General features: G+C 38.5%; 2 protein-coding genes and 1 pseudogene across 4 annotated transcripts; all 3 read left to right on the top strand.

The window, feature by feature from the left end:
- The first annotated feature begins 4860 nt into the window (after window positions 1-4860).
- Window positions 4861-7696, top strand: LOC137716493 (phosphoribosylglycinamide formyltransferase, chloroplastic-like). The gene is made up of 5 exons (XM_068455950.2): window positions 4861-5335; window positions 5934-6045; window positions 6594-6770; window positions 6890-7016; window positions 7178-7696. Exons 1-5 carry the CDS (start codon window positions 4963-4965, stop codon window positions 7289-7291), a joined length of 903 nt encoding a protein of 300 aa, XP_068312051.2. The 5' UTR covers window positions 4861-4962; the 3' UTR covers window positions 7292-7696.
- A 2969-nt stretch (window positions 7697-10665) lies between these two features.
- On the top strand, window positions 10666-15528 carry LOC137714386 (pentatricopeptide repeat-containing protein At2g13600 pseudogene; annotated as a pseudogene). The gene is made up of 3 exons (XR_015960799.1): window positions 10666-10877; window positions 11776-14549; window positions 15120-15528. The product of XR_015960799.1 is annotated as a pentatricopeptide repeat-containing protein At2g13600 pseudogene (transcript).
- A 393-nt stretch (window positions 15529-15921) lies between these two features.
- On the top strand, window positions 15922-19353 carry LOC137715429 (aspartyl/glutamyl-tRNA (Asn/Gln) amidotransferase subunit B). 2 transcript variants are annotated; one of them, XM_068454763.2, is made up of 3 exons: window positions 15922-16066; window positions 17421-17484; window positions 18893-19353. In XM_068454763.2, exon 3 carries the CDS (start codon window positions 18903-18905, stop codon window positions 19134-19136), a length of 234 nt encoding a protein of 77 aa, XP_068310864.1. In that variant the 5' UTR covers window positions 15922-16066; window positions 17421-17484; window positions 18893-18902; the 3' UTR covers window positions 19137-19353. The 2 variants fall into 2 exon arrangements, with proteins under 2 accessions (XP_068310864.1, XP_068310863.1); XM_068454762.2 differs by having other exon boundaries at window positions 15964-16066; window positions 17408-17484.
- Window positions 19354-24937: the final 5584 nt, after the last annotated feature.

Genomic DNA, 24937 nt, shown 5'->3' on the forward strand with positions numbered 1-24937 from the left:
TCTAACAATTAGGCTGATTAAGGACTGGAACCAAAATAACCCTTATAATAAACTACTGTAGCTAAATGTCCCCATGACACACCCCGACCCGAAATGTCTACCTGGACTCCAAATTGAGTTATGTTTGTCAACACTAGGAAGGTGACGAATCGATAAAGTGTAGTGATGTGGAAAATGTGAGTAAATTTAAACCTAAAGTGCCTAAATGTAAGAGTGTCCTAGTAAGTGGGAATGAACTCATTCCACATGTGATGTCAGAGCATAAGTAAAGCATAGTAGAGTAGAATGAGAATTATACCATCGAAGGTAACCTCCCATATGAAGATTTGCCAAGAATCCTCGTCGATACAAAAGCTCAGCTACTAAAACCTAAAGGGGTAGAAAACAAGGGTGAGTGGGCCTAAAATAAGCTTTGTAAAAACCTTTTCGAAAACATAATAACCCCTTGCCGTAAAGTTTCCAAAATATACATACTACATGTAATATGGAAATACTTACAGTAAACCGTAATATCTCGAGCATGTAATATTTTTCAATATCTCATAAAATAAGCACATCACATCTCGTATAAACGAGTATATCATATCGAGTGCTCATCGACATATGTTGACACATGAGTTCATGCAGAGATATTCTGACATGAACAGGATTGGGTGTATTATGATTTACACTCTAGAACTACAATCACATAAAGACTGGCGCTATGCGCTTCACATATGAGTCCTAATTGCATATACCAATCCAAGACATGACTGGCACCTACAATGAATCCAAAGTGAGTGTACGGTGCGATGTGAACATACACGTGAAGCCTAGCCCTAGCCCGGGCGAGTACAAACACTAGTGTAGCACACATTGAGCATATAACATAAATACGATCATTCAATGGTAAATCGATAATTCAATAATTCTAATCAGTGAAATACTATTCATGACCACAAATATAATTAAAGCATCCATACTAATACGCATACCTGTGCGTCTTGTAGGACGTAGTATAATTTCATGAATTACGTCAATACGCGAATTTTTATATACGTTAACCTAATCTGGGTATAACGTAGAAAATTTGTTATCAAATATATAAATGGAAACTAAATAAATATATAATATTTAAAAGCAAAGACCCACTCATAGATACTTGTGATGTAACATCCGTTCGAGCTAGGAAAGCTAAAGTCTCCGGTAGTAATCGCACCTAAGCATAATATTGGGTCTCGTCAGTAAAACTCAACTAAAATGATTAAATTTGGAAAAACAGAGTGCGGATTTAGAATCAGGGCGTTGAAATACGCTTAGAATGGTCTTGGGCAAGTTTTGTAAAAAGTTAACAGAAAGTCAACGATCAACCCTAAAAGTCAACTGATCCGCCCCGACGGTCAACTACGTTAAAACTTCAGAATTTCACTAAATGGGTGTCAAAAACAGACTCCACGTCGTAATTAATCTAGGAGGGTTTCTGAGAAAATTTCAAAAAAGTCAATGCAAGGAATATTCCAAATCCATTAGAAAGTGGACTGGGCTGAATCCCAATTTAGGGTTAATAGGCCAGAAATTTGGGCCGGCCCATGGATCCGATTTTGGGCCCTTTTTTTTTTTTTTGTCTGCCGGTTGTCGCTGCAACCGCCGGAACCTGTGAAAAAGAAAGCCAGAAACGCAGAGGATTTTCGAAAACTTCATAGGCTTATAACGGGACCAAAACTCAACCATTTTCAAACATTTAAAAGCCAAAGTAAAGCTTAGGAGGTATGAATCAAAGTATACCAATCTTGGGTTGAGTCATGGCCAGAAGATGGCAGGAAAACGCCTGCAACCTCACGGGTCCTTGGTCAAAAACTGGGGAATGTTTTCCCCGAGTGGTTTCTGCATCCAACAACACCAAATTGTCTCAAAAACAACCTAATCGTACTCTTAAACACAATTTACAAATTTTTTTTGGAAGGTTTCAGGCCTTACCTTCGCTGGATTAAGTTTTTGCACACTGATAGTACTATGCAGTGAGGGAGAGAGGGAAAACAAGAGATCTCGGCCTCGTCTGGGTTCGTGATAGGAAGAATCTGAGGGTGGTGCTGCTCCCTGGGGTAAGACGCCGGTGATGGTAGCGGTGCTGCATCAGCACAAAGAGGAGAAAGAGGACTCAGGGAGTTTTTGAGAGAGAGAAAGAGCGAAAGAGAGTTGAGAGAGTTAGAGAGAGTTAGAGAGAGTTAGAGAGGGAGTCCAAGAGGTGGAAGAGAGGAAACGGGGCAAGAAGAAAGTGGAGAGTTTGGGATGTGTGGACCCCACAGCCAAATATAAATTATTAAAATATCCCACCAATTAATATTAAAGTGGAGAGTTAGTAATTTTTTACAAAAGTATTTTTTGGTTTCTTAGTTCCTTAAAATTCTGGTCGTAATTCAAAATTCAATTTTGTTTGTGCCTACGTGTTCGTACCGTTAAGTACTTTGAGAATATGGTAAATTAAAAGCTCATATGTGTCACATAATGAAGGTCAACGAAAATCAACAATCTCGCCACTATTGGCATTTTCGTCAATTCACTCTTTTAGAATTTATAAAATCGTAAAATTAGAGACGGGTTGTTACACCCCATATGTAATATATTAGCCTTTTCTTTATTAGTAGTCAAGCATTTTACATCTACATCTACGTATTAGTTTAAGACAAGATGTCATATATGATAAATGCTCTTAACTGTGAATACATAAGAGTTTTGTAGTTCGAGTGATTGAAAATAATATTCATGCACACCACGTTAAGTATTCAATTCCCCATCTTCATTATCATTTGTATTCAAGATGAAATAGTTAACAATTTATTCCAAAACACACCTCTAATTTTTCAACAACCAGAATCTCATTTCAAAAATGTAAAAGTAACACTATCATTCGTTATCCATATGAAAATCGACGATAAACTTCAAGTATAGTCATTTCAAAACTTATAAATCAATCATATAATATGAAGTGAGATGGGTAATATGTGCATGAGCGAATTGGGGCTCAAAATTAAGTTGGGTTTGGGTTGACATGAACGGGCAAGACATCAACCCAACCCAACTCAACCCAACCCAACCCAATAAATGATTGGGTTGAGGGCGGGTTGGGTTTAGGCAGATTTTGTCTTCATTTTAACTAACCAAATCGGTTTTGAAATAGGGTTGAGCATGGGCGGATTTAGGTTGACCCAACCTAAGTTGCATGTGGGGAAGTGGGTTGAGTCTCGCAACGGGTTAGCAATAATGTGATTCAAATTCGCATTTAGCGAGAATCAAACCTAAACGTTTCACTTACCAGTGAAGAAGAATTCTCTGACCGTACTAAGTAACTGGTGTGTGTTATATTTGCAGTAAATTTTTATGCCAAATCGCTCACAATGTTATCTTGTACGAGTATCTATCAAATATAGCAAAAATTTATGAGCTCATGGAATATTTTCTCTGCATACCAGTAATTGCAAAAAATTTCATATGCAAATGGGATTTTTTCTATTCTTTTTATTTATTTCATGTTCTTTTTCATTTTTAGGGTTTTGATTATTTTTATACATCTCAATTCAATAAGTGGAAATAATGAAAAGAGATTGAGCCAATCAACTTGTCTAATTCCTTTATTGATTGATGAACACCTACAACTGTATATTCTTGCTTAATAATCAATTGATGTGTTTTCTAAAAATTTCATAGACGTGCAACTTCTGCATATTTTTAAGATAGAACTTCATGTCTTCGTTTGGATGGAAATCTCTAGTACACGGTTCCATGGTATTATGCATATATAATATTAAATTTTTTTAATAAACGATATTATCTACGTTAAGATGAGGGAGGGTGATTTTGCCTCACAATGGGCTAGTAAGAATATGGTTCAAATTTGTCTTCAACGAGAATCAAACCTAAGATCTCACTTGCAAGTGAAGAGGAATACCCTAATATTAATTTAGGTAACATACTTTTGTATCGATCTAATTGTTGTTTTGATTGCTCCCACAAATTCAAATAAATCAATTTCTACTTCATTTTTATACTTATAATGCATTACGGTTTTACAATCGTGCAGTTGACATACATTCATGGTGTTCGGCTTGTTCGACAAAGCTTGCAATATCCCCGTTTGCCACTCCACTCCTCCTGAACAATGATTATGAATAAAATTTAAGCCTTATTGGATTACTAGTCTCCGTGGTGATAGAGTAGTTGGAAGATAGTTTATATGGTAAGAAAACTAGAATTTAAGCCGTTGTGGTGAAATCTTTTGGGATTTATGCCCAAAATTAATATTTGATCAACTATTCGCTAATTATTAGCATCTAAGCCACACATATTAGGCTAAAACGGAACTCTCTGCTAACTATTTGCACGTAGGACTTACATGTGAGACTAACTTTGTCTTTGTAGTCTCACATGTGAGCCTCATATGCTAACAATTAACGGAGAACTAACAAAATTTTCAATTTAGGTTTAAATCCTAACAGACTTCATTACAAGAGCTTAAATCTTAATTTTTTGGGAATTGTTATTATCACTCAAAAAATCTCATTTGGCACTCCAAACTTTCTATAATTAGAAAGAAAAATACACTTGTGAGGAGTGTAGAATGAGATTTTTAAAGTGCTAATAACAATTCCCAATTTTTTAACCATGTGAACTATCTTACAATTACTCTATTACCATGAGACTATTAATCCAATTAAGCCTAAAATATAAAAGACTGGTGACTTTTAGTTGTAATTAGGTTTTAATTTTGAGGACAATTGGGTATTTTTATTTTTATTTTTTTGGAAAAAGTTTTGACTGCAGCAAAACCACAGACAGGGCAATTGGGCATAATCAAGTAGAATTTTGATACATTTGAAATTCTTTATAAAAACCGATATTTATGAATTTAAATGCTTTGGTTGTCAATGATAAAAACGCATCTGGTACCTCTGCCGCTTCAGAACTAAATATTCTGTCCGTCCTTCAATGGAAGCTCAGCGTCTGCTTTCTGGGTTTTGCTCAACATCGCCGATTCCAAATGCCAAAACCCAATTCTTCGCCAAATTTCCGTCCCCTTCTTCTTCCACCACTTCTTTTGCTCAATCCCACAAATGGGTCTTCTTCAAAGCTCGCCCTTTGTCTACCAAGTTAATAAAGTGCACGAACACCACACACACAGAGACAGCTGAGGTGGTGGTTTCTTCGGATTCATACAGTCAAGATTCGATAAGTGGGATTCCGCGGAAAAAGCTTGCGGTTTTTGTCTCCGGCGGTGGCTCCAATTTCCGGTCAATCCATGAAGCGTGTCTTAACGGTTCGATTCTCGGAGACGTTGTCGTTTTGGTCGCAAGTAAACAAGGTATCCTCCGCTCTCAAGTGCTTTTGTCATTTTCAATCAATCCAGTTTGCTTTTCTTACTGGATAATCGTGGTATTTCCCTTTTATGCAACTGCTCGATCTTAACATTTGTTGTTATTGCTTGCTCAAATTTTTGTTTTGTGACCTCAAATTCTGATCTCGGTTTTGTTTTTGATTGGAAAAATTGTGCATAGATTGAATGAAAAAGTTTTCGTAGTCACATGTATTAGCATCTCGATGCCAGCATTGATGTTGGACATAGATGATGCATTTCTGATTGTGTTTGGAACAAAATGTTAAGTGTTTGGTGCTTTTCTAGGAAGCACTTAGGTTGTGAATGAAAATGTCTTATGCTTCTCACAAAAGCACTTATGAGCAGGAGTGCCTCCTGCAAATGCTTTTCTGAATCAGAGCCCTTAGACTTGCTCTGAAGGCTTGTTTCATAATGGTATATATTGGTACTTGGGGTTTCTTCTGCTAATGATAGAGTGTGGTAAAAATAGAAAGCAAGTTAGGAGCTTTAAAGATATATCATAGAAATCTTTGATGGGAATATTGTATATCCATTCATGTGTACTGTATGTTATTTTGCTTGTCAGGTTGCGGAGGTGCCGACTATGCAAGAGATAAGAGCCTCCCGGTTATAGTGTTCCCCAAAACTAAACTTGAGCCCGATGGAATATCTCCGGCTGACCTTGTTGCTACCCTTAGGTCAGGCTCTTCGACAGCTCAAAACTTTTGTATCTAAGTTTCTCTCTCACTTGGGTATTTAGAATGCTGAATCATCTACTTATACTTAAGATGGCAGAAGAAGTCTCCCTAACTGTATTGATATTTTATTTTAACATGAGAACAATTATGGTACTTGTTTGATTAAATGCCTCAAAGGGGAGGCTGAGGCAAGCACAAATATTATTGGCGTCCAATTTTTAAATAGGGTAACCCGCTTGTTTTAATGAATTTATACTTCCAATTTTACTCATGGCAAATTGAAAATCAAGGACACAACACATATTATGTTATTTACATTAGTTATCAACCTCTGCATTTTGGTTGATTTTGAATAACAAACGTGAGTTTTATTCACTATAAACAATCTGTAGGACCATAGTTAAAATTACATGCTTATTCTCTGGTGTTTCACTAGCCTAGGGACATAGCCCAACTTGAGCTGTTGCTAGCGTGGCACGAATTATCTATGAGCAGTCTTTTAAGCATCGTTTTATTGCTAATTAGCTTTTGATTGTTGATATGATCAGGGGATTGGAGGTTGACTTTGTCCTCCTGGCTGGTTACTTGAAACTTATACCGGTAGAGTTGATACAAGCGTATCCCAGATCCATACTGAACATCCATCCCTCACTCCTACCAGCATTTGGAGGCAAAGGTAATTATGGTATGAAGGTCCACAAAGCAGTCATTGCTTCTGGGGCAAGGTATGCATCTTTCACCAATATCCGATTGGCTTTTGAATCAACCTTCGCTCATTTGAGTTACATTTGCTGTTTGCATGTACGAGGAGAAGTTCTAATATTAGGTATTTCATTTTCATCAGATACTCAGGCCCTACAATACATTTTGTTGATGAGCACTATGATACAGGACGTATCCTTGCTCAAAGAGTTGTCCCTGTGCTTGCTAAGGACACTGCCGAGGAGCTGGCAGCAAGGGTTCTTAGGGAGGTAATGCAATTTTTTTGTCTTGTTGAACCACTGATTGAATCCAAAGAAGCTTTTCTCCGTCTGTTTGATTTTGGATACTGACCTCTTTCAAATGCTAGAATCATAACGTCTGCGCATTCTATTCAATTAAATTTCTAATTTGGCTTCATTATTGATTTTAGGAGCACGTCTTATATGTGGAAGTAACAAAAGCGTTATGTGAAGAACGGATAATTTGGAGGGAGGACGGTGTTCCTATCATCCGAAGCAAAGAAAATCCCGCTGAATACAGCTAGAGGGACCAAAGGTTTTCAGTTTTGAAGAGGCTTTGTCCACTTTATATACACTACTACCTGTTACTTGGATGCATTGCATTTCATATGCTCACAAAGAAAAAAAAAAGAAAAAAGAGAGAGAGAGAGAGAGAGAGAGAGAGAGAGAGAGAGAATGGTAGCAGAAAAAAGGGTGCCAAACTTAGACTGGCATGATTTCTATTCATTGTGTACGAGTAAATATAGTCAGCGCTTGATTCCTGTTAAACTGCAGGCTATCATTTTGTAGAATGGCGCGACGTGTATCGTATGTTTCTTTTTATTATCTAGATGGTTTGAGTGTATCGTACAATGGGATGTTAATTTAAAAGAAGAGAAAAGAACATATCAGTGGCAAACTCTTAAAGTTGGACGTACCACATTTCAGAATTTTCAGCTTTCTTTGCTTGTGTTGCTTTCTCAGTTAATGAGACCCAACTGAATTCATGATACATTATTGTTGATCCTAAAAACTACCAAGCCTACGTGGTGCGCATGCCGAATAATTAATAAGCTAACTACGTCATTCGGTTGATGTGGGGCGTGCCAACTCAACGGCGGCTGAGCTCGGACGGGGAGTAAAATGTGCTGATGTTGCGTTGAGCGCGCTGCTGACTTCTTGATCTTGCGATTGCGGTCGAGGAAGGAACACATCTCGGCCTTCGGGTTCTAGATCCTGAAGACAAAGCTACTAGTTTTGCGAAGTTCAATATCAAATTTGGCTTTCAATGTGCTGAATGTAATAACCTGTAACAACTCACTTCACCGAGAAGGCTAATGAGATGATCTCTACCAATAAGGATTCAAAAATCCTTCTCAACCTAGACTTCGATAGATAACTAGTCGGCCTCGACGCAGTGCTGTTTATCCAAACTGAAGGTGCTTCGCGATCGGCTGATTCTATGGCAACAGTGCTGTTTATCCAAACTGAAGATGTTCGCCGGTTGCCTTCAAAGTGCTGTTTATCCAAATTGAAGATGTGTCGGAGAAAAAAAAAAATTAAAATCTCTAGGTTGTTGAGAGGTTTCGCGTTGAGCGAGAGTTTGCGCAAGGCAGTTTGTGTGTTGAATTGGAAGGATTAGAATGATGCACCCCCTTCTTATTTATAGCAGCCAATCTCATCATGGCCGAACCAAAACTATACTCGGATTAGGATTCTTTATCCTAATCTATCCAAGTCTCGCCCAATCCTACCTTCATTAGGACTTTGAACCAAACTTTTTATTCGACCACATTCACTTCTCAAATCTCAGCATCCTCATCCCATTGAGACTCCTTGTTATGCTAGGATTCGACTTTCCCATCAATCCATCTCATACTAGGACTCGGCCAATCCTAACCGAGCGGCCCATAATAACTAGAATTCGCGATGATTCTAGAATCATACTATCGGGCCGAAAACAACTCCTAACTCGGCCCACACCAATATTTTGGACCCAAACTAAGGGTCACATATTTTCGCTTGCAGTTGACATCCCAAGGAGCGTATAGTGGTGGTGGTAGAGCAGAGGTATGAAGATTTTTTTGCTATTCCCATTTCCTCATCCAATTGTTCCCTCATATTGGTCTTCAACTCTTTGTTTTCAATATTTTTGAAGTTAATCTTTAGATTTTTCTCAAGCCAAGTGTTTTTAGATATTATTATATCTGGAATTTATATGTTAAAAGGAAATTGAACTAAGATCAGATGATTCTAAGTGAACTTATAACGAGAGAGAATGAAAAGTAGAAATTTTTCTTCTTGTTTTTTTTTTATTTCTTGTTGTTCGGTATATAATTGTAAGCTCCATGGTTGTATTGACAACCCTCTCTTTTCCCAAGAATCCAACGTAATCTTGTAGCATCACCCAAATGTTGCAGTATCTGAATTCATGTATACATGTTTTCCAGTATATGTCCTTGTTCTCTGAATGTCAAAAATGTCTTGAGACTGGTGAGTGTTCTTTTGTGATAAGGTATCTGGTAAGTGAAAGAGTTATGGTTTCTTTCTCTTCAAAACTCGTTCTGTTGCCCGAAAAGCCCTACAGCTGCCCCAGAAGAAGATTGGTAATCGGATGACTGTGTACCGACTGTTGGACCCGTGGCTGTCCAGGCGGCCCAATTCCGGGCGGTGTCATAGTACACGCAGAGTAAGGTCTACATGAGCAATGTTGGGGCGGACTTGGACCCCCTTCTTGGGTGATTTGATAACGTCTTGCTTGGTATTTTGGTTGCCAATTCTATTGATATTCTACTTGTGTAAAGTGTTACAGATGTTTCAAGGTAAAATGTTACGAATGAGAAGACCGGTTTTCTGGAAGGTGGTTTTTGACACTCCTGTATGTAATGTAGTGGTACTTGGTTTTCGCTTTAGATCCTGCTATATATGTTCTATTGACATCTTGTCTTGATGTTTGAAGTTTTATTTGTGCCACTCCAAAATCCAAATATACTCGTGTTAATCTTCTTGTTGAAACCGAAAAAATAATATTCGTGAGAAATAGAAAATGGCCCGTATTCCCATTAGTACAAAAATTATGAACTATTGTGGCCAATTTATCTAACAAGGGTAGAGAGGGGTGCGACAAAAGAAAGAGAGTGGAGAAAGTGAGGATTTCTCTGCGTGTATGAGTTTATAGTGGTAAAAAGAGAAGAATACTTGTCCTCCAAGTAGATACAATCTTAGTAGGAAAAGAATAACTAGTAATCAAATATATTTAGGATTTACACAATCACACTTTAATATAATATCTATAACACTTCCCCTTAAGTGTGTAAATACTCAAGTAGATTCGTCATCAGGAGAAGTCAACCCGTCGACACTTGTTTGGGAACACGTTAGTCTCAGACAAAGGAACTAAGTTTCACAAAAACCCAATGGCTATGGTAAAACCCAAGGAGGGACAAAAACCCATAGTTTAAGGAAAAGTGCGTGAGAAAGTGCAAAGCTAAATTAAATGTCTACAAGACGTCCATCAAAGATATGATCAACCCATGATAGTTGTTCGTCAAAATCTTGTGAGGTAGCAAAAACCACATAGGAAAAAACGGCTTCCAAACTTGGAGTTGGAGTCTTCAAGAGACGAGAGTCATGCAGTCAACAAGGGAGAAAATGGAGATGAACGACATAGATATAATCTCCGTGTAAGGTACGGTGGAAACAGTCCAAGTCGAGGACCCCTTTTTTAAGAGATTTGGATCTAATTACATGGACCCGACCTGCCGCATCCCATTTTGAATTTATAAAATATGTATTCGTCCCATACCCACCCAGAACCGACTGGACCCACCGCGCCCCGGGGGTCAAAGGCCCGTTTGCCCACCCCTAATAAGCCTCCAACAAGTTGTAATTATACAAAAAGAAAAGGGTTAATGGACTAACTTGCCCTTTTAAAGACTTTCCCCAAAATTTTCCGGTTCTCTTTCAGCCGAGAACACTTGAAATCGAAGAGACTCGGTGCAACCTCCTTCACGTACATCTCGAGCAACTCAGCGCGCGAGCTTCGAACAGCCGGATGCGAGCCTCTCCGACGACGGAAACCCTGCAGGTGCGCACCTCGACATCGCCTCCGCTCCGTCGCTTCCAAAGCTGGTAACTTTTTCATACCCTCTCCATATCTGCCTGGTATTATATAGGAATATCGTTTAAGCTGATCTTTGTCGTTCCTCTTCGGGTCGTATCCAAATGCGTACGCTTTATCTGCTGGACTTGTAACTTGGGTCCTCAAGTATTAATGTTTTCGGTGGCTTCTATTTGTCCATGTTTTGATTTTGTTGGTCGAAGTTTTCCAATAGTTTCAATTTGGTCCATGTGGTTTTAGTTCACTAATTTTCGCAATTCTACGTTAGCGTAGCAGCTTAATTCTGCTATTTGGTTCGATAAATTTGACGAAAGTAAGTCATTTTTATTTGAATTGCAACAACTAGTAAACTAAGGGGATCAATGGCAAAAACTGAAACTTTACTGATAAGAATTTGGTCGTGTTTTCTGCCCCTCATTAGTCATTACCGGCAAGAGCATTTTTCCGATTCTCAGATGAAAATATCAATTATCTTTTTAATGCTTTGCATACGACCATAGTAGTCATATAAATGCGGTTAGTAGGTATGGACCAGTTCATAAACGGATAAATTTCCTCGTCAGATGTATAATTGGTACAAATTATCAAGGGACGAATATTTTTCTGTTATATCCTTAAACTTTGTTAGAATAGTGTTTTCGACCCACCACTATGAGTGATGCATTATGGATTAAACAAGTCCAGAGGCCTTTTTTTCATGTTTTGATGGAGACTTATTATTTTGCCAAACCCATAGCACTTCTAAGTAATTTGCATCATCCTCTGCTTCAAGTTCTGTAACCTTTTTTAGATGTAATATTAAAAACACACAAACGTTGAGATGTGTGTGCCATAGTTGAGGTTATAGCTGATGCCATTTTCTATTCTTAGTTTCTTACTCCAGTACTGCGTTCTTTTCTTTAATTTTAGGAAATCTTGTAGAAATCTCTGAGGCAGTTAAGCCTAATATCTCTAATGATGGAGATACTGCCAGCTCAACCCTTGAAGCATCTATATCATCTCTCACGCTTACTAGTTCGTCATGTCTCAACCCAAGAAAGTCTTTCCAAGAAAGTTGTTCTTTGTCTTGACCCCTCCTTGCAACAATCTTACATGGAATTGTCACAGACATTCTACGAAGCTATGAAAACTTGTGCATCTCTCAAGTCGATACCCATTGCCAGAAAACTCCATGGCCAACTCATTTCTATAGGCTTGGACTCTGCTATTTTCCTCCAGAACCATCTCTTGCATATGTACTCCCAGTGTAGCCAGGTAGATGATGCTTGTCGGGTTTTTGATAGTATTCAACAACCTAATGTTTTTAGTTGGAATACAATGGTCAGTGGCTTGGTAGATTCGCATCGGATGATGGAAGCAGGGAAGTTGTTCGAAGAAATGCCCGTGAGAGATTCTGTGTCTTGGACTACAATGATGTCTGGGCATTTTAACAATGGACAACCAGCAAAGACGATTAAAGTGTTTGCTTCAATGGTTCGGAACTGTGATAGTTTTTCCGACCCATTTTCCTTCTCTTGCGTAATGAAGGCTTGTGGTAGTCTTGGCTACATCAAATTGGCTCTTCAGTTGCATAGTCTTGTGGAGAAGTTAGATTTTGCAAACAACATGGCGATTCAAAATTCGATTATTGATATGTACATTAAGTGTGGTGCGTTGACCTCTGCTGAGAAAATGTTTTGGAGGATCCCATATCCGAGTTTGTTTTGTTGGAACAGTATGGTCTATGGTTACTCGAAACTTTATGGGGTTGGAAGGGCTCTTCATTTGTTTGTTCAAATGCCTGAACGTGACTGTGTGTCTTGGAACACCATGATTTCAATCTTTTCTCAACATGGTTTTGCAGTTGAGAGTCTCAGTATGTTTGTTGAGATGTGGAACCAAGGTTCTAGACCAAATTCTTTGATATATGCCACAGTACTTAGTGCATGTGCAAGCATACATGATCTTGAATGGGGTACCCATTTGCATGCTCGTATCATCCGTATGGAACCAATTCTTGATGTTTTTGCAGGTAGTGGGCTGATTGATATGTATGTCAAATGTGGACACTTGCATTTTGCAAGGCAGGTGTTTAACACCATGACAGAACGCAATGCAGTTTCTTGGACTTCTTTGATCAGTGGAATTGTGCAGTCCGGGCTCGAAGATGAAGCTTTATTGCTGTTTAACCAAATGAGAAAGGCTCCCATTTCCTTGGATGAGTTTATTCTTGCAACAGTCCTTGGGGTTTGTTCAGGCCAAAAGCATGTTTTAGTTGGGGAACAGCTCCATGGATATACAATCAAGGCTGGGATGACCTCTTCTACTCCTGTGGGGAATTCTCTTGTCACAATGTACAAAAAGTGCGAAAATACTCATAGTGCAAACCAGGCATTCAAGCTGATGCCAGTTAAAGATATAATATCATGGACAGCAATGATCACGACATTCTCTCAAATTGGTAATGTTGAAAAAGCTCGAGAATATTTTGATAAAATGCCAGAGAGGAATGTCATAACTTGGAATTCAATGTTAGCAACATATTTCCAAAATGGTTTTTGGGAAGAAGGCCTAAAATTGTATATTCTAATGCGAAGGTTGGAGGTTAAACCTGATTGGGTCACCTTAGTAACTTCAATCAGTGCCTGTTCTGATTTAGCAGTATTAAAACTTGGGGTTCAAGTTATAGCTCAAGCTGAAAAACTAGGGTTTATCTCTAATGTTTCAGTAAAAAATAGCATTATTACTTTGTATTCAAGATGTGGGAGAATTGAAGAAGCGAAAAGAGTTTTTGATTCAATTTCTGATAAAAATTTGATTACTTGGAATGCGATTATGGCAGGATATGCTCAAAATGGTGAAGGTAGGAAAGTGATTGATGTTTTTGAGAATATGTTGAAAACGGATTGTGAACCTGATCATATAAGTTTTGTATCAGTTCTATCAGGTTGTAGCCATTCGGGGCTTGTAAAAGAGGGGAAACACTACTTCACTTCCATGACTGAAGAATTTGGCATCTATCCAACATGTGAGCATTTTGCTTGTATGGTAGACCTACTTGGTCGGGCTGGGTTATTAGAGGACGCCAAGAAATTGATAGATGAAATGCCCTTTAAGCCAAATGCTGCCATATGGGGGGCCTTGCTTGGCGCTTGTCGGGTTCATCGCGATTCAAAGTTAGCAGAAGTTGCAGTGAAAAATTTGGTCGATTTAGATATAGATGATTCTGGGAGTTATGTCCTTCTAGCTAATACATATTCTGACTGTGGACAATTAGAAGCTTTTGCAGATGTTAGAAAAGAGATGAGAAAGAAGGGCATTGAGAAAAAACCCGGTTGTAGCTGGATAGACGTTGATAATAGGGTACATGTGTTCACTGTAGACCACACTAATCATCCGCAAATAAAGGATATTTATAGAATACTGGATGAGATTGTTAAGAACATAGGAGATACAAGTTGCTCTGTGAATCCACTTAGCTCACTATTTTATCAGGATAATCACATTGAAAAAATTGATGTTGCTGTTGGGATTGCTTGATGCCTATCTACATGATGAAAAACCTTCAAGTTTTCCTTGATTGCCACATGGTAACGAAGCTGATTTCCCTTTCTACCTCAAGGGCACTTATAATGCAGGGTAGATACCGGTTTCATAGTTGCAAGGTTGGAATTTGCTTCTGTGGTGATTACTGGTGATCTCTGGTATGTAATAGATTCTCCTACTATTGTGTTCTCCATTCCTTGCTGCTGCTGTTATCACTATTTGTTTGAGGAAGACTACTTTTTTGAGTCTATCTGTTACTCTGATAGATTCCTAAACTCTAAAAATGTGCATGTGTAGACACACCGGTACATGACCAATGGGCACTAACACAAAATTGATGATAGATATTTCTTGCTAGTTACTAGTTAGATGTCATTAGATGTCTTTAGGAATATGCATCCTTTGCAGAAATCCACGTTGCGGTGCTAGGTGATGCAATTTTGAATAATTAGTTGGGCTTCTAATGCTCGCAGTTCTGTTCCACCTTCATGTGATGCACATGGACACTGAAATCATCGTAATACCTGTGATTTGCTTGGGATATGGATGATGAATTCAGATTTTCTATTGAAGATTTTAAAAGGTCTCATTACATGGTAATTTCTCTCGGTATAGTGGTAGATGCTGTTGAATCGTTATTATTCTCATTTTTATGGTTGTTTTCAACGGTTCAGATGTTTAAGAGGTAGCAATGAACTCACAGTAAAAGTGTTTTTACGTTTTTGTAGGGAGCAAAACCAAGTTTGGATGTGATGAAGGATACCGGCCTTGGTCGCTAAACTCGCCAAAACGAGTGAAATTACAATGCTAGCCTTTATCTACTGGACCTTGGGTTCAAAACGAGAAGCGGAAAATGGCGGATTGTAGTTTGGATGAACAAAAGACTTGAGGCAAATGCAAGTTGCTACAACAAGAGGACTACATTTGTCTGCTGGGTCCATGATTGGCTGTAAATTGGTAAAAGCAAGCCCGCGGGAGGAGCCGAAGGGGGCTGTATAGCTATTTTAGAAAGTAACATGTATTGGTTGTTTTTGAGAAAACCGACATTGATATTGCAAAAATCTCACTGGCGTAAAAGAACCTCATCCTAAACGACTCCATGATATATATATTTTTTTCAAAAATTTTGGGATCAAATCAGTTCTTTTGTTATCAATGTAGTTAAGATTCTTAAGTAACCATACAACATTGCCCTAATTTCAAGGGTAGAAATCTTAAAATTTCGAATTAAGTAATTCCCGAAATAAAAGCTTTCATTGGATAAACGAAATTTAAAAAATAACAAGTTAAAGTTTTTATTTTTTGAAATAGAGTGATATTTTTACACTAAGTTAGTGTTTATTGGATAAATGTATTCCGAAGAAAGTGCTTTTGCTCCGGGTAGTTCCATTGACCCGTAAAAAGTAATGATAAGGATAAATCTGCTATTCGGAGACATTAGAATTTTAGACAAAGGGGGATTTGTGAAAAAAGTTTGGTACATCAGGGGTTGTTTTTGTAGTTCTCAAAACCCAACAGGTCTTTTGTGAAAACATGAGAAACGTCGGGGTGTTAGTGCAATTAAGCACTTTTTAAAACCACAGTTTGCAGTGACTTCCGAGACAGAGAGAGAGGTGTCTTTCTTTTTCCTCCGGATTTTGCCCCTTATCCTCGTTTTGCCGAAGCTTGTTGTCGGGTAAGTGAACTGAGTTAATTTTCCTTCTTCAACTTCGAATTCAGTTTTGGTTCCGGTTAATTTCGGTTAATTGTAGTTTGCTGTAATTATTTTGGTTGATTCCGATTGAATTCCAACTTGAATGCCCATAGCTGGATTAGGTATATTTTGTGCTAGTTTCTGTTGTTTTTGATCGTTGGATTGTTCCGGGCGAGAGGATGTCGGGTCGGCTTAGGCTTGTTCATCTTGGTTTTAGAAGTGCTTTTAAAATGACTGAATACGCTTTTAGTGAAAATGTTTTTTAAACCAATCCTCAATACAAATTCAAATGGATTTTGAAAAAGCATTTTAAGTATTTCCTGTAAGAAGCACATATCTGATGCTTATTCCGAAAAGCACTTTTTGGAACTCAAAATTAATTTTACCAAAAGCACTTTTAATTATTTTAAAAGCATTTTCAAACGAGTCATTGTTTTATACATTGAATATATCCATTGATCAAATTTTATTGTGAACAATTGTATCTCAAGGGAGAGTGCACTCATATACTAGGAGTTTCATGAACGGAAACATTTTTTTGCTTTGCTTGTGCAATGGAAGTTTCATGCAAGAATCATCTATTTATCCACACTTTGCTTATGTGTTGAACTCAATCCGCAGAAGTGTATCTACTAAGCAAGTTATTGTCCTTGCATTGCGATAATTAGTGAACTAACAAGAGTTCAACAACAACAACAAAGCCTTATTCCACTAAGTGGGGTTGGCTGTATGAATTCTAGAATGTCACTGTGCTCAGTTTTGCATCAAGTGTTCTATAAGCTCCAAGTACCCCATTTCTTTTCTTAAAGTCTCCTTCCAAGGCTTCCTCTACCCTTTTTCCGTGAGCCTCTGCCACATAATTGCATTTTCTAATGTGTAGGTCTTCAGTTCACATGCCCAACACCTTAACCAATTTTCTCTCATCTTATCTTCAATTACAACCACTCATACTTTACCTTGGATATCCTAGTTCTTAATCCTATTCTTTCAAAACTTAGCCCAAACTGTGGAGACAAAATCATAATTTGGCCTTTGTTGTAGAAAACTCTTGTATACTCATACGGTTCAGTTTTCTTCTTACTGCAATCAGGAGAGCTTTTATTAGCATTGCTTTAGAGTTTTTTTGCTCTTAATGGGCCGCTACTTTATTCTTGCGTCAGACTTTTGCTTCTTCTTCTTCTAAATTTCTAATTCGGCTCATCTTCTACCTCCTTCATTTTGTAGTTCCTTCTTTTAACTACTCGATTTCACACTATAAATTTCTGATTTTCAAGAATTTACTAGAGATTTAGGATTGGGAAAATGAGGGATTTGTTATTGTAGTGTTTTATTTCAGATAATCTTCTTGGAGGACTTGGAAATTGACATCTTTCAGTACTAGAGGAGAATCGCAACCGCAGGTACGTTTCTTTTAATTTACCCTTTTATTGAAAGTTTGGGGGGATTTAGTGTCAAAATAGTTGTTGGCAATTGGTATCTTGCAATTCTGAATGTTGTTTGTTGGTTGTTGATAGTGATTCTTTTGATAAAATCCTTTCACTAATAAAATTATGCTTCAAAGTTCATCCCACCCAAGTTCTGTGTCTTGGGTCCATGCCTGGGCATAGTAGACTAGTAGTTATGTAGAATGAAATCATCATGCAATCTCTGAGCAGCTGGCCTATAGCTGCACACTTAGTTTGTGATGATAGTTGGAGTAATCAGCTACAGTAATATGGAACTAAATGTTAGTATATGTATTTAATCGAAGTCTTTTGCGAGAGTTACGGAAGACTCATATATCAGTGCTTGGTCACTACTGGGGCTGACAACCATCTTGCATGAGTATCATAACGTCATCTTAGTTGGCTTCTTTATTTCTACTACGACTAGCATTTAACAGTATGCTTTAGTCAGTTGTGGCTGAGAAATCTGAATGAGTATTATAATATGGGGTGTGATATCCACATACCCCTTTTTACACACACCCCTTATTAATTCCTGTCCTTTGATCTTCTTCAATCCATTCGATCCGACGGCCGGAAATTAGAAGGGTGTGTGAGAAGTAAAAAGGGGTGTGTGAATAGCATGCCCCTATAATATTAACTTAGCCCCTGATCATGAGCAAGAGCTTTTCTCTGATTCTCAGATGAAAATACCAATTTTCTTTCTAATGTTTTGCATCAATAGTAAATAGTAATTTCCTAGGACCACGGTAGTCATATAATTACTGACTGTTGGTACAGACCTGTAACGTGGGGCATTCGGTCGGAAGTCTATAAATGCTGGTGTCTTCTTTCAAACATACCGTTGGCAATTTTTTCAAGCCTATACTGAATATGTTGTGTAATTGGTCGTATGACTCGTATCATTATAAGTTGTTGGGGTTGTGTTTCTGAGCTTTGATGTTATAGGTACCTTAACGTATATTTTATCACTTTCTTTGTTTCACTGGAAAAGTAATATCAAAATTCACTGGGAAGTCTATGAATTGTACGCTGAAAGTTCTATTAAGATCCTTGCATGTGAATTTCGACAATACTTTTCCTGTATTTATTCTGCAAGCTGTTTACGGTATTGAAGAATGGCTGACTGTTTAAGAAAGAGTAGCGCAAACTCTTAAGAATTAAACATTTCCATGTTTTGTCGGATACTTCTGATTTTGCCAGTCCTTTGAATGTTTTAGCGATTTAACCAACTTTTAGATGTAAGTTATAACAACATACGAGCCAATGCTGCTTTTCAGATGCTTGCTCCTTCCAAAGAACGCCGCTTTTAAGTGATTAATTTATGTGCCGCCAATTAACTTCATTTTCTTAAGCTGGCCAGGTTCTCCAGCATGGGAAACAAGCCTGCGAAGCAAGAAAGGGAAGAGGTCTTGTTGAAAGTTGTTCCTCCGTTGGACCGTGCATATGTTAGGTGGCTTGCTCGCGATCTTGAGAGGACTCATGGCTTTACACCAGTGAACCCTCGTGCGGTGAAGCCGCCAGAACATTATATTGAGTACATGCATTTGAATGGCTGGTTGGATGTAGACTTGGGTGATCCTGATCTAGCCCATTTATTCAAGTAGATAGCGATGGCGATGCACTCAAAACCGGATTTGAGAAGAAGAAAAAGAGTGGCATTTCTACCAGTATAGCAGTGATTGGATTGTGATTTGAGGACATATCTGGCCCTCCAATTTGATGTGACATTTCAAATTTGGGATTCAAATGGGGCTTGTTGTATCGAATGGCTTATTTCACTTTTGCTCTGGAATCCACATTTTGCCACTTAACACCTTGAAACTCGATTTTGTTTCACTTTTGTTTATTTCGTTAAATTATTGTTAACTTGCCGACGTGGCCATGATGGTGACTACTGATTTGTTGATGCGGTAGCCACCTCAGTTGCTTTGATACCGATAGGCATGTTAATTGATTGAATTTTGATATGAATCGATTAAATTAATAGGGTACGAATTGAGACTTTTAATCCGATTATTCGAATTAGATTCGAATCTGATAATCCAAGTTAAAATGAATGTCGATATGGTTCAAGGTTGATCCGATCCAACTTAATATGACCTAACATTTAATTTTTATGTTATTTTAAAAATATTTTAATGTTGTAGCTTTATTTGACTGAACTGTATTTAGGATAGAGAAGAAGAGGGGTCGGCAGCAACAGAGAGAAGAAAGAGATATAATTCTAAGGTGTGTGTTGTATCAACCCTTTGTGCCTTTATTTATAATAGTAGGGAAGGTTAAATCATTATCCTATTAGAATTACAACTCTAATAGAAATTTAACTACTAAAGGGAATATACAAAAACACTCCTAGATACACTAGGATTTACACAATCACATTCCTAATCCAATATGACTGCAACACTCCCCCTTGAGTGTGTAAATACTCAAAATAGCATCAGATCTTCAACAGATAAGGTAGAATAGTTGATGAAGTTGTTGGCACAGCTGGTCAATGCGAGTCTCAAATTTAAAAGAAAGTATGCATTGGTAGTAAAACTCACAAAATCTCGCTATGGTAACACCTAAGGCTGGTGAAAACCCATATACTAAGGAGACAAGTGAGCAGTATACATAATGTCTAAAACAAACGTCAAACAGGACGAAAGTGGTGAACTCAACGGAGTATGATCATCCCAGGATGGGTGCCTTGTTAAAACCTCGTTATGTAGCAAAAATCTAGTGGGAAAAATGCTCCTAATCGTAGGAAAAAGAGTACATTAAGATCAAGTGAGTATGCTTTAGAATACTCCCCCTGAGTTGGACATAACTTCCAAATAAGAAAACTACAAGCAATTCAACTCAGATAATTTACTTACATCGATTCCTTGGACAAGCTTCTAAAAAGTAGACTTGGGCAATGACTTGGTGAAGACATCGGTCAAGTTGTCTTGGGAAGAGATTTGCTTAACTTCAATGTTCTGATGCTGTTGTTGCTGGTGAGAAGAAAAGAACTTTGGCGCTATATGCTTGGTGTTGTCTCCTTTGATGTAGCCCTTCTTTAACTGCTCTGCATTGTCTTCAAAGATCATCGTAGGAAGGTCAACGATGGAAGTAAGACCACTAGTGCTTTGAATATGTTCCATGATTGCTCTCAACCAAAAGCACTCACGCGATGATTCATGCAGGGTGAGAATCTCAACATGGTTCGAAGAAGTCACAACTAGCATTTGCTTGGTAGACCTTCAGGATATAACAGTGTCTCCAACGGTAAAGACATAACCCGTTTAAGAACGTGCCCTATGCGGGTCAGACAGATAACCAGCATCTGTGTAACCAACGAGGTGAGAATCAACTTGAGGACCAAAGGAAAATATCTTTAACACCATTCCAGTGTCTGCATGTAGGCACATTGTTGTATCTAGCCAAAAGATTAACAGTGAATGAGATGTCGGGTCTAGTGCATTGAGCCAAGTACAATAAAGCACCAATTGCATATAGGTATGAAACTTTAGGCTCCAAAATCTCTTCCTCATCCTCCTTGGGATAGAAGGGATCTCATTTAGCATCTAGAGTCCGAACGACCATAGGAGTACTCGAAGGCTTCGCTTTATCCTCATTAAAATGTCGTAACACCTTTTGGGTGTAGTTCGATTGATGTACTAGGATTCCATCCGAACAATGCTCAATCTCCAAGCCGAGACAATATCGAATTTTCCCAAGATCTTTCATCTCAAATTTCGATTTCAAGTGAGTGGCAATTTCCTCAAGCTCTGTGGGAGTTCCAACGAGGTTTATGTCGTCGACATAAACTGCAATGATTGCAAATCCAGAATATGACTTCTTTATGAACATGCATGGGCATAATTCATTGTTCACATAACCCTAATTTGTCAAATATTCACTCAGACGGTTATATCACATCCCCCCGGATTGTTTTAATCCGTAGAGTGATATTCTTAATCCAATCGAGAAAGTGTTCCGTGGTCTAGAACTATTTGAACCAGTCAATGGAAGACCATCTGGAACTTTCATGTACATTTCCATATCTAAATCCCTGTAGAGATATGCGGTTACCATGTCCATAAGCTGCGTATTCAGTTTTTCAAAAACTACCAAACTAGTAAGGTAGCGGAACGTTATGATGTCTATTACGGAGGAATACGTCTCCTCGTAATCAATCCTAGGGCGTTAAGAGAAGCCTTGCACTACGAGGCGTGCTTTGTATCACACTATTTCATTAAGGCATGCTTTGTATCGCATTATTTCATTCTTCTCATTATGCTTCCTCACAAAAACCCACTTGTAACCCACAGGTTTCACATGTGGTAGAGTAAGAGCTACTAGCCCAAACACCTTGCGTTTCACGAGCAAATCGAGTTTGACTTAGATTGCTTGTTTCTAGTTTGACTAATCTATTCTACATCGACATTCATCAATGAAACATGGTTCAATGTCATTGCTACGCATGATGTCGAAAGCAATGGTATACGCGAATGCATAATCGACAATCATCTCATTTTGATTCCAAACCTTATCTAATACCGCATAATGGACCAAAATCTCGTTATTTTGGGGAGGCCATAATGTCTCATCTAAGACATCGTCGTAATCTAGAATAACCTCATGCGTTGGAACATATGAGTAAACAATGGTCGGATTCAGACTAGGGTCACTAGTTTGTGCCATTTTCCTCTTCCGAGGTTATGAATCCTTTGAACCAGGGGGCCTGCCATGCTTCAGGGTAGAAGCAAATGATTGGCTAGCTACCAATATACCAGGCCGCATGGGAGATACGGCCACCCCACCCTTGGGGACAGTCTGGCCTTCCAAGGTGGTATTACGACGTACTTTAAGTACGTTCATCCTTGCAGGTGCGTTTGCAGCGGGTATATATAATCTTGTCGCCTTTGCTAGATCAGTAAAAGCATCTGGCATGTTTTGAGCGATGCTCTAAAGATCTAAAATACGTCGCACTTCAGTTTCAAACTGAAGGGTGCAGGGATCTAAATGAGACATAGTGGGAGTAATCCACGACAATTTGCGGCGTTCTACATGAACATTAGTGATCTTATCTCCCCTTAACGACGGGAAGACTATCTCATCAAAGTGACAATCTGCAAAACGTGTGGTAAAGAGATCTCCTGTCAAGGGCTCTAAGTAGTGAATAATTGATGGTGAATCATAACTAACATAGATTCCCATTTTTCTCTGAAGACCCATTTTGGTACGTAGTGGCAACGCTATTGGCATATAGACTACACACCCAAACACACATAAATGCGAGACGTCAAGCTCGTAAATAGTAACCAATTGTAATGGTGAATAAGGTTGGGTAGCGGTGGGCCTCAGGCAGACCAGCATAGCTGCGTGCAATATTGCATGGCCCCAGGCTGATACTGGCAAATTGGTTCACATAACCAAAGTCCGAGCTATCGTTTGAAGGCACTTTATGAAAGCTTATGCCAGACCGTTTTGGGTGTGAACATGGGGTATAAGATGTTCAACTTCAATCCCAATAGACATGCAATAATCGTCAAAGGTTTGTGACGTAAATTCTCCAGCATTGTCCAATCGAAACGATTTAATTGGATAATCAGGGTGGTGAGCCCTAAGCTTAATAATTTGTGCTAGGAGTTTCACAAATGCAGCATTGCGTGTAAACAATAAGCAGATATGTGACCATTGCGTCGATGCATCAACCAACACCATGAAGTATCTAAATGGTCCATATGTTGGTTGGATATGTCCACAAATAACTCCTTGAATCCTCTGAAGAAACTTAGGGGGGTCATGAATAATCTTTGTAAGTGAGGGTTGAATGTTCAACTTCCCCAAGGAGCATGCTTTGCAAAGCGGATGGTCGGGATAAGATTTCAAGTGATGCTCATGTGATGCTTTGAGGATACGGCGCATCATATCTCATCTGGGGTGTCCCATTCGATCACGCCAAAGCAGGAAAGTGCTCTAGAACTCGGCCATAGGGTCAGCCATGTGATGGGTCTCAATTGCGCAAGTGGTTGTTATGTAGAACCCACTCGGGAGATTTTCCAGCTTCTTGTGAATACGCTTCTAGCCATATTCGTAAGAAGTGATACAAAGAAATTCAAAACCATTCTTTTCAGTGGTTTCAACATGATATTGATTATCTTGAATATCTCTAAAACTTAGCAATGTTCTTCCGGAACGTGAAGAATAGAGTGCCTCTTTAATGGTTAATTCAGTACCATTGGACAACATAATATGGGCGTTTATGTATCCTTTTATCTGGTTGGATGGGTCTGAGAGGGTTGTCAGAGGTGTATTTTTAGGTACGAAGTTAGTAAAATAGTGTTTCTCATGTAATATGGTGTACATGGTGGCACTATCAATCAGACAACTAACTTCTCCACTAGTCATACTTAGAAATAAATTAATTGAATCGGCACATGCATATATAAAGGAAAACTAATGAAAAATGCTTGAAAACTTTGAGTTTTAACGATAAAGACAAAATAAAGGGTAAAGTGAATAGTACCATAATTGATTTTTTAGTGGGAAAATGCAGTTTTTCTTTAAAGTGAACAGTACCGGGAGCTTTTCGTTAAAGTTCCCTAAATATAATTCCATTCATTCAATTAATGAATTCGAGAAATAATATCCATAAAATAATTATCCATCATTCAAAACAAACCAAAACCAAACAAATAATTCCAAAGAACTTAGAAAAGTTGTCTGAAAATTAAACCATAGTCCTAAATTTTTTTTTTTTTGGGGGGGGGGGGGGGGGGGGGGATGTTCGGCCACTAGGGATGTAAACGTCCTAACATGTCTTAGAAAAATAAAACTTTATTCTTCCATGGGAATAGATGCCTTCTGAAAATCTGAAACCTCCAGAGTTGTAGTAGTATATTCGGGAAGTTTTACAAGCGCAAAGTTAAACTCATGACAGGAATGATACTTGCCAATAGCCTCGGGGGTAGCTTGGTATATGCGTGACCAATGATCTTTTGATCCATAGCGATGGCACATGTCCAGTTCAATGGAAGCCGATTGAACGGTAACTTTTCCCTTGTTCTTGAAGTTTGGGGCCTTAGGGGCAAGGGGTTGGCGCTTCTGGGTCAAATTTCTTCCCTTGGGTGGGCCTCTATTTTGTTGACATTAGGCTCGTGGTGGGACTTGCTGCCTATTTCCACGGCCATGATGGGATTTCCATCAGTTATGGCTGCTAGAATTATTCGTATGCGCTTCAGGCACAATGTTTGAGCCAGTGGGTCAAGCTTGATGATTCTTCATCAAAAACTGGTTCTGCTTTTCAGTGAGAAGTAAAACAGATATCAAATCCAAAAATTTGATGAACTTTTGTGCCTTATATTGTTACTGCAAAACAATATTGGTGGCATTGAAGGTCGAATAGGTATTCTCCAGGAGATCCTGTCATTAC

Source organism: Pyrus communis, chromosome 3 (assembly GCF_041283825.1).
Source record: "Pyrus communis isolate YQ-2024b chromosome 3, ASM4128382v1, whole genome shotgun sequence".
NCBI classification, from domain to species: domain Eukaryota; kingdom Viridiplantae; phylum Streptophyta; class Magnoliopsida; order Rosales; family Rosaceae; genus Pyrus; species Pyrus communis.